Source organism: Meles meles, chromosome 11, assembly GCF_922984935.1.
Source record: "Meles meles chromosome 11, mMelMel3.1 paternal haplotype, whole genome shotgun sequence".
Classification (NCBI taxonomy): domain Eukaryota; kingdom Metazoa; phylum Chordata; class Mammalia; order Carnivora; family Mustelidae; genus Meles; species Meles meles.
In genome coordinates, this window is record NC_060076.1 from 38,502,604 (window position 1) to 38,512,988 (window position 10,385).

Consider the following 10,385-nt stretch of genomic DNA (forward strand, 5'->3'; position numbering starts at 1 on the left):
AAGCAACAGGGATATAAAAATGAAGAAAGAGGGGTGTCCGAGTGCTCGGTTGGTTAAATGTGGGACTCTTGATTTTGGATCAGGTCATGATCTTGGGGTCATGAGATCAAGCCCCGCATTGGGCTCTGTGCTCAGCGGGGAGTCTGCTTGGGATTCTCTCCCTCTACCCCTCTCTGCCCTCTCCCGATGCTGGTGCGACAGATGGACTAAGAGAAAGAAACTGAAGATGGCAAGAATAGTCAGGACCTCCTACAGATAAGCAGACAAGAGACAAGTTCCTTGCAGGCTGGAACGAGGAGAGGTAGTGGAGATGTCATCATCCCCTACCTGTGCTTTCATGATTAAAAATAAAAAATCTTGTAACCAAACATCTGTAAGACCCATATCGGCATTTTAAAAAACCCTTACTAAATTTCTTTTTTTTTTTTTTTTTCATTTTATCCCTTACTAAATTTCTTATCTGTTAAGAAAAAAAGTTCCCTATTTGTATTTGCTTATGATATATATAAACTAAGTGTTTACATACTGGGGTGGGGAGCAAGTGGTGGCAGGACCCAGGCAGATGATGAACAAGGATAAAAAGAGCTGTTTCACTGTGATTTCTGGTTCCTCAACTGTGTGAATTTATTATCTATTAAAAATAAAACAAAACAAAATATTTCCACCCTCTAGATAGATTTACCTGTGTGTGTTTCCACATTCTTTAGCACATGGTTCTGTTTGCCTCGGGGGAAAGATGTTACTTGAGGATCCTGCCTCCTTACAGCACATTTTTCTGGGTCAACCCTTCTGGAAGACTTGTTGACGACTGCCAAGTTCCCATTGTCACAGGCAGATTTTGCTGGTCTTTCATTAGGATTATCCTTTGGAATGGGGGCCATGTTGTTCCTGGGTCCGGCATTTGTAAGTCGTTGGCCCTCTTGTTTTGGTGGATTCCTGCCTGGTCGTGGCCTGGCCCCTTCCACTTCCCAGGGAGGCCTTTTCTGTGGGAATCTTCTCTGCTCGTTGCGTCTGGCTGCATACCCATCCAATACTCCTTTTTTAAAGGATGTATCCAAAGAGTCAGGGTGCATAACCCCCACAGGTTTGGTATTTTCAGGTCCAGCATCCTCGGATTTTGGATTCATTCTGTTACCCCACTCACATTTGAGTTTTCCCTTGACTTTTGGTCCTCTACCATAGCTGTACACAAATTGGGCTGCTTTTTTGGGTTTTGCTCCCCTGGGATCTGCACCAACAATTTCCTTCTCATTCTCAGAAGGGCTGTGTTCTCTGGGGTTTGTCCCACTCTCTGACCTACCCACACTTTCTAAGCCAGCTGCATCTGAGGTCTGGTCAGTGAGATTCTGTACTTTCTTGACTTTGATATGCTGCTTTTCATTCCTCAATTTCTGCCAAGGTTGGTTCTGAAGGCCATGGTTCTTGAGTGATTTGTTAGAAGCAGAGGACTGAAAAGAAATCTGTTGACTTTTAGGTTTGCTTCCCAAAGGATAACCATGCTGATGAACAGCAGAGATGTCATCATATGGGACTTGCCTGGAAAGGTGACAGGGAGGTGGTGAACTATAATTTCTTCTACCAGTCCTATTAGAATCTAGTCTCCTTTGACTCCCACAACTTAGACCAGAATTTTTTCTCTCCTGAGGAATAAACTCAGCAGCATCCGTGTTGAATTTAAAAGTACCTAGGATATAAGAAAATAGACATGCCAGTAAAGAAATTAATCATCACCCACAAAGCCCAGAAGGCTCTAAGTCATTATCTAAACATCATTTTCCTAAAGACTTGTATAAATACAACAGGCTCTTAGTGAAGCCTATGTTTCCTGTAAATATGATGGGTTCAAGATGCTTGTGGAACGCTGACCAGTAAATGTCCAGTAACCTCACCAATAGCCACCGCTAAGAACTACTAAGTAAAACTGCTCACCAGGGTGACCAAGCATTATTATTATCATTTTAAATGTAAGCTCCATGCCCTATATGGGGCTTGGAATCACAACCCCAAGATCCAGAGTCGCATGCTGTGCCGACTGAGCCAGTCAGGCATCCTGATCAGGCATGATTTATGTATCTACTTACTTTATCAAAAAATTTCAAGTCGGCAAACAATTTGGGGGTGAGAATCAATGAGCAGATTCCACGTGGTCTTTCAAAACTCTTAAGGTAGCATTACATAATATCAAGTAAACAGGTTTTGGAGTCAGCCAAAATCAGTTTGAAGTCTGGCTCTCCAATTGATGATAGGAGCTTAGGAATATCACTTGATTGCTTTTAGCCTTCATTTCCTCATCCTTGACAGAAGGTGATACTATTTCAAAGGGCTGTTGTAAAGTTTAGGTAAGACTTCATATAGATAGTACTTGACATAATATTAGTTCCCATCTCTTCCCCCAACCCAGGAATATATTTTAGGTTTTCCATATATAACCTCTATAATATAGTCCAGAATCCGAGTCTCAAAAATTAAGTATATGCCTCTTCAACCCACTCATTTCCTTCCCCCAATGTGATTCTTTTTTTTTTCCCCTGAAGCCCAAAGAGTAAATGATTTGCCTAAGGACACACTAGTTAGTAGAAAAGTCAGAATTATGTGTAACATATGGATTATACAGTTGACCTCTGAACAACACAAGTTTTAAACTATACAAGTCCACTTATATGTCAATACAGTACGTCAAGTACTGTAAACATATTTTCTCTTCCTTATGATTTTCTTGATAGCATTTTCTTTACTCTAGCTTACTTTATTGTAAGAGTACAGTATATAATGCACATATCATGCAAAATATATGTTACTTGACTATGTTACTGGTAAGGTTTCTAGTCAATAGTAGGCTGTTACTTGTTAAGTTTCTGGGGAATCATAAATCATCACGCAATGTTTAAGGGTCAACTACACTATGAATCAGTGGGGCTTGGAAGACATGGGTTTATGACCCTGCCATCACTTGTGTCTTTATGCAAATGACTTAACCCAAATTTTCTTATAAGGAATGGAGAAAGTAACAATCCCTACATCAGAGAGTTGCTATGAAGAATAAAGCAAATTAGTAACATACGTGAAGTGGTTAAAATGGTGCTTTATTTTTGCAGTTAGAACTACAGACTATCTAAAACACACAGACCTGACCTCAGATGGGTGCAGTGCAGAGTGTGGGTTTCAGATTTAATAATAAATGCTAACATTTATTAGGTAATTAACATGTGCCAGGCACTATTCTAAATACTTTGCATCTGTTAACCTATTTAATCCTTACATTCCTGACGAGAAAGGTGACACTGAGAAATTTACTTGCCAAAGGCCACAGAGGTGTTCCAAAGCAGACTCAGGATTCCACCCCAGGCTACATGGCCCTAGGGACCACACTCTTACACAGCACTGTCAGAAGCTGGGAGTTGGGTACCATAGAAACATATACTGAAGAAATGAACGAAATCATAAAGGTCATAGAGTAACCTCTCACTCAATTCAGGATTTGTCCTGAAAGCATTCACACAGGCAATTCTGGGGACTGGGTGGAAAGCCTTACAAAGCAAAGAGGATTATAAAGATTCAGAAGGTGGCAAAGGAGATGTTCCAGAAACATAAGAGAGAACATAAAGGTGGGAATGGGTAGATTAGATCAAGTGGATGTCATATAGTCTGCTCCTTCTTGAAGAAACAAAGTTGTAAAGAGGCAGAAGAAAAGTCAGTTAAGTTGTCCGAATAGCCTAGTAAAGGATGGGAAGAACGTGTTCCATGCTAAGCAAGGAGTCGATGCAACTAGAGAGTCTAAACAGGGGAGCACTATTCAAACACGGTACGGTTCCATTAGACATGAGGTAGTTGGTAATGCCTTCAGAAAGACCCTTGAGAGATAGGAGGAAGGGAAAAAGGGCACATAAATCAGGAATCTGCACCAGAGACACAAAGATGTGAGATACCTTCTTTTCCTCCTCAGTATTTTAAGTAGCTAGAAGTTACTCAGTAAATAGGATATAAGTAGTACCCTAGATCGAAGATAACACAGCAGCGTAGTAAGTGTCCAACAGGTGAGAGGAGAAGAATAAGGGGGAAATCCAAGAGATTATGAAGTCAAGAAACAAAGCTGGCATTGGAGAATCTTCCCATGGGCAGAAAGATATACCTGGGGGGCACCTGGGTGGCTCAGTGGGTTAAGCCGCTGCCTTCGGCTCAGGTCATGATCTCGGGGTCCTGGGATCGAGTCCCGCATCGGGCTCTCTGCTCAGCAGGGAGCCTGCTTCCCTCTCTCTCTCTCTGCCTGCCTCTCTATCTACTTGTGATCTCTCTCTGTCAAATAAATAAATAAAATCTTTATTTAAAAAAAAAAAAAGAAAAAAAAAGAAAGATATACCTGAACCTGTTACTGAGGACAGGAGTGGGCAAGAGAACTAAACCCTGAGTGGAGATGGAGGTGTGGGCTAAAGATGATGCTGAAATAAGAGCATGGAATAGGAACCAAGGCAAAAGCAAACTAAGGGGGACACCTGGGTGGCTCAGTTGGTTAAGTGTCTGCCTTCGGTTCAGTTCGTGATCCCAGGATCCTGGGATTGAGTCCCACGTGGGGCTCCCTGCTCAGAGAGGAGCCTGCTTCTCCCTCTACCTGCTGCTCCCCCCACTTGTGCTCACTCTCTCATTTTTGCTCTCTCTCTGACAAATAAGTAAATAAAATCTTTAAAAAAGAAAAGAAAAAAGTAAACTAAGGAACAGGAGAGGGACTGGAGAGGTCTCTGGACGAGGGAAATATGCCATAGTAGATGGGAGGGGGCGGGTAGTTGGAACCTGGGGCACAACAAGGAAGGTCAAAACCATACCTCACAACTGGCCTCACCCAATCCCGCCTCAAACACTGAAGAGTGTAGAAATGGGCCAGAAGTGAGCCTGAGGATGGGAAGATCAATGGATCCAGTTTAGAAGATCTGGGGGGAAAAATGGGTGGGAGAATAACAAAACACCACACTAACCTAAAAGATTCCCATCCTGCAAGATTTAAAACCTTTATAAATCAGGACTAGGGTTTGGCAAATCCAACTTTTCTGACCAAGACCCAAAGTGACAAGTACATTTTAGTGGCCACCCAGTACACAAACACACTCTTCTTGGTGCCCCAACACCGGTAAGTGGCAGAACTAAGACTAAAATCAATGTTTACAAACCACATGCTGCAGACTGCTGTCCTGTTTTTCCAGAAAGAGTGGGTCCTGAAATGAAATCAATGTAGTGGGTTGTGACAAGTATTTCTTCAAAGAAAACAGAAAATAGAGTGTATTGCAATTAGTAAGAAAAAGCATTACTTCCTAAAACTTTTGTTTCTTTTTTATATTATATACATATGTGCACTAAATCAGATATAAAATGTTTCTTTTTGGTGTCTGCCCAAAAGTCTGGAGAACAAAGACCTAAAGTACACCTTGAAGGAAATGGAAATGGATGCTACATGAACAGGCAAATGAAGCTGTTCTACACATAGAACCAACCCCAAAATAAGTGAGCTAACAATTACGGAACAGGTATGGTACAGGGCGGGAACCTTCACAAGAATTGACTTATTTACCCCCAGCCGATGGATGAGGAAACTGAGACTCAGCCACACTGCGTGGCAGTCTGAGAATGAAAGCACTGATGTTCGGCTCGCGCTCGCTCTACTGCCCCAGGACGCGCCAACCCGCCACGCATCGAGAGCCCGCCACCATCACGGGCGGTGACTCGGCCGACGCCCGCCTGTTGGGAGATTAGTGCGGCCTCCGCCCCAGTAGAGCCGGGCTGAAGGCGGGACGCCCACATCGATTCACTGGGCGCCGGGACAAACCCGCTCTCCCTGGAAACCCAGCTGCGGGGCTTCACAACCCAGTGGAGGACGGTCGTCTCGGTACCCACGACGCGCGTGGCTTGGCCCTTCCGAGCCACTATCCCGAGCCCTGGTTCCCACTATCCCGACCGCCACTCTCGCGGTATGAATGGCCGGAGCCCTAGGAGTCGCCACTGACCCAACTTCCGTTCCCCGAGAGGGGCCCAGTCCCGCGCGGGCCAGGACAGTACCTGAGACAGGAGGCGCCTCCGCCATCCCGTGCCGCAACACCTAAAGCGAGCTCTGCAACCTAGAGAGGGCTGTCACCCGGTCACGTGTCTTTGACTTCCGGCGCCACAAGAATATTCACATCTGCGCGCGGGGTGGATGGCCACGGAGGTTGCGCGGCCTAAGTGAACTGGGAGGTGCGTCCGTGACGTCAGACACAAGCGCCAGGCGCCGGCCTGGAGGAGGGGATTAGAGGCTGGCTGTAGGTGGGGAGGATCACGTTTGTGTGCTGGCAGGAATTTGCGTAGTCATTGTTTTTCGCTTTGAGATTCACGGTGTTTTTTTGCTACTGTGCCCTTTTGTCCTGGCACCCAACTAACTTCACCTGGCCTTCCGCAGTTAACTCAGACGTCACTTTCTACCTGGAGTAGTTTGGCTTTGGGGTTAAAAAACAACAAAAAACCCCGCTAGGTAGTCAAAGGGGAACCTGAGTGAAAATACGCGCAAAACAAACAAACAAAAACCGATAAAGGGCTAATATATGGAGAATGCTTAAAAATCAGAAAACGATAAGTCAAAAGAACCTAAAAAAACCCCCACAAAAAATCCCGATTAACCATGGATTAGAAATGGTAAGGAACTTGAACGGGCAGATGACAATAAAATACAGATGGATACTGAACGTGAGAGGGAAACTTTGGAGGCACCAATAATTTCTAAAGTAAAATTTTAGGGGCATCTGGGTGGCTAAGTTGGTTAAGCGTCTGCCTTCGCCTCAGGCTAGCTGCTCTGCGGGGATTCTCCCTCTTCCTCTGTTCCCCCCGCGCCCCCCCCCCCGCCCCCTCATGTTCACTCTCTTAAATAAATAACAAAATAAGATCTTTAAGAAAAAGCAACAAAATTTTATTTGACAGAGAGCTGCTGAGAGAGGGAACACAAGTGGAGGGAGTGGGAGAGGGAGAAGCAGGCCTCCTGCTCACTAGGGAGCCCGATGTGGGACTAGATTCCAGGACTCAGGGATCGAGACCTGAGCTAAAGGCAGACAGTCACCTCAAAAGTAACAAAATTTTAAATGAATGTATGTAGTTTGTTATTGCATTACTAAATAGAGCACAACATGTAAGCGTAAAGCATGTGTATTTGTAACCTAATTCACTGGTCCAGACGTCCCCCCAAATACGAAATAGATTCATTTATTCATATGTGTTTATTTATTTATTTATTTTTTTTATAAACATATAATGTATTTTTATCCCCAGAGGTACAGGTCTGTGAATCGCCAGGTTTACACTTCACAGCACTCTCCATAGCACATACCCTCCCAGTGTCCATAACCCCCTCCCCCTCTCCCAACCTCCCCTCCCCCCAGCAACCCTCAGTTTGTTTTGTGAGATTAAGGGTCACTTATGGTTTGTCTCCCTCCCAATCCCATCTTGTTTCATTTATTCTTCTCCTATCCTCCTAACCCCCCATGTTGCATCTCCTCGTCCTCATATCAGGGTCATATGTGTTTTAATGCATACTCTCCTAGGCATTGCTTTAAGTGCTGGAAGTAAATGGTGAAAAAGACAAACATGGTCCCCACCCCCGTGAAGTGGATTGTCTAGTAGGGGAGATTAAGAACTAAGTAATTTATATTTACAAATTAATTATTTTTAAATAATTTCAAATTATGTTAGCATTGTGAAAGAAAAAACACAAATCATTAATTTTGACAGATCAGTTCACCAAACCAACCAACCAACCAACCAACCAACCAACCAACCAACCATATAGTCACCTTTAGAAATTATCAGATGTTGGGGTGCCTGGGTGGCTCAGTGGGTTAAGCCTCTGCCTTCGGCTCAGGTCATGATCCCAGAGTCCTGGGATCAAGCCCCACATCAGGCTCTCTGCCCCACATCAGGCTCTCTGCTCCTTGCGGAGCCTGCTTCCTCCTCTCTCTCTGCCTGACTCTCTGCCTACTTGTGAGCTCTGTCTGTCAAATAAATAAATAAAATCGTAAAAAAAAAAAAAATTACCGATGTATCAGTGTGGGTCCAATCAGGTGAGAGGAACCACACAGTTATTTGAACAGAGAAGATCTGATTATTTAAAGACTTACTAACTATAAGAGAGAATTGGAGTAATAAGGAATTGAATAGGGGCGCCTGGGTGGCTCAGTGGGTTAAAGCCTCTGCCTTCCACTCAGGTCATGATCCTGGGGTCCTGGGATTGAGCCCCACATTGGGCTCTCTGCTTGGCGGGGAGCCTGTTTCCTCCTCTCTCTCTCTCTGCCTGCCTCTCCGCCTACTCGTAATCTCTGTCAAATAAATAAAATCTTTTTAAAAAAATAAGGAATTGACTAATAAAAAAGTAAAAAGAACTCAAATAAAATAGGATTAGCAATATAAGGAACAGCCACTACCTCTATGGTTAAGATAAACTGTGTAATGAAGATCACCCCAGAGCTGAAGTGCAGACCTTGTCAGAGAGCATGTGGCCCTGGCTCACTAGATGCAGGGAAGTGGCTATGGTGCTGCAGGAGCAGAAGCTGCCAGAAATCTACATTGTAGATTTCCGTAGGGAAAGTCATTCTTGGGTAGGTGTCTCAGAAGAGGCACTCTACTACAAACCACCTGAGAGGGTGCCAAGAGAAGTTTCTGGCTGTTTGCCACCATAAACTGAAAAGGCCAGGTGCTGAAGAAGCCCTGTAAGTTGCAGGAGCCAAATACTGGAGAAACTGCCCACAGCCCAAAAGCCTGCCTAACTGAAACATTAGAAACAGGAAACAAAACCTTTTCCTCCTGCAATACCTCTCTGGTGCCCTCTTCTGACAAATCTTAATATCTGCCAGCTGATAAGGATAAATTAAAAGGGTGCCAATCATTTCACAGAGCAGGCAAAAAGCATAAATTTGGAACTGAATGGCAATATTCATAATTGGAATACTAGGGAATCTTCTCATTATTTTGAAAACATATAAAAACTGGAAGCGAACATTTATCCTGTCTTTCCTATACAAACAGAAATTCATACAATATACCAAAACTTATGATATACTTGCATTGAAAAACAAGTGCAGGGGCTCCCCTGGTGCCAGAACTTCTGGCCAGTGTGGCCATTTTGGCTTCCCGACCTTGGGCTACTACTACTGGTCACTGTCTGCAGCCATTCCATGTGGCCATATCTGTGCCTACACCGAAGCTGCTGAGGGACCTCACAAGCTTCACCTAGCGGCTCCCCTACAGCATGCCCAGATCCATTCCAAGCCACTGCCAGAGGAGCTCGGGACCATGGATGTCGCCATTGGGATCACTGCCTGCTTCCTTTTTCCTCCTGCCATCAGGCTGGGGCCTGTCACATATGGAGTGCTATAAGCAGCAGGAGTGAATGGGGGTGTCCTGTCCCTCACCCTGTGACCTGACCACCCCTGCCCTCTCCTGATCATGTCTACTGCATTCCTGGCCAGCCGTCCCTGGATCATGTCTTTCAATTACAGTGACCTCTTCTGCAATCATGAACTCTCAGTTTCTCCATGGTCACATTCTCAGACCACATATATTGGTGTATAAGGCCCTACTCACTAGGGCTCTCCTTGTAGCAATAAAGTCTATTTTTTAAAAGATTTTATTTTTATTTATTGGACAGAGAGAGACACAGCAAGAGACGGAACACAGGAGTAGGAGAGGAAGAAGCAGGCTTCCCACCAAGCAGGGAGCCCAGTGCGGGGCTTGATCTAGGATCCTGGGATCATGACTTGAGCCGAAGGCAGCCACTTAATGATTGAGCCACCCTGGCGCCCCAATAAAGTCTATTTAAACCAAGGGAAGAAAGGGCAAAAATGAACTATCGGGACTTCATCAAGATAAAAAGCTTTTGCATAGCAAAGGAAACAGTCAACAAAACCAAAAGACAACTGACAGAATGGGAGAAGATATTTGCAAATGACATATCAGATAAAGGGCTAATATCCAAAATCTATAAAGAACTTATAAAACTCAATACCCAAAGAACAAATAATCCAATCAAGAAATGGGCAGAAGACATGAACAGACATTTCTGCAAAGAAGACATTTGCTCAACATCACTTGGCATCAGGGGAATACAAATCAAAACCACAGTGAGATACCACCTCACACCAGTCAGAATGGCTAAAATTAACAAGTCAGGAAATGACAGGTGTTGGTGAGGATGTGGAGAAGGGGGAACCCTCCTACACTGTTGGTGGGAATGCAAGCTGGTGCAGCCACTCTGGAAAACAGTATGGAGTTTCCTCAAAAAGTTGAAAATAGAGCTACCTATGACCCAGCAATTGCACTACTGGGTATTTTACCCTAAAGATACAAATGCAGTGATCCGAAGGGGTACACATACCCCAATGTTT

The 10,385-nt window shown here is 44.3% G+C and overlaps 1 protein-coding gene across 6 annotated transcripts in view; it reads right to left on the reverse strand.

Annotated features, from left to right (window-relative positions):
- The window catches only part of NFX1 (nuclear transcription factor, X-box binding 1), an 80,066-nt gene extending 73,946 nt beyond the window's left edge, over positions 1 to 6,120 (reverse strand). For all 6 annotated transcript variants that reach the window (XR_006820754.1, XM_046022455.1, XM_046022453.1 and 3 more), the window contains exons 1-2: positions 6,043 to 6,120; positions 683 to 1,684 (exon numbers count right to left, since the gene is read on the reverse strand). Coding sequence is in view for 5 of the 6 variants with exons in the window: in XM_046022455.1 (XP_045878411.1) it covers positions 683 to 1,684; positions 6,043 to 6,067 (1,027 nt within the window). In the remaining variant the exon portion in view is untranslated. The remainder of the gene's footprint in view (positions 1 to 682; positions 1,685 to 6,042) is intronic.
- Positions 6,121 to 10,385: the final 4,265 nt, after the last annotated feature.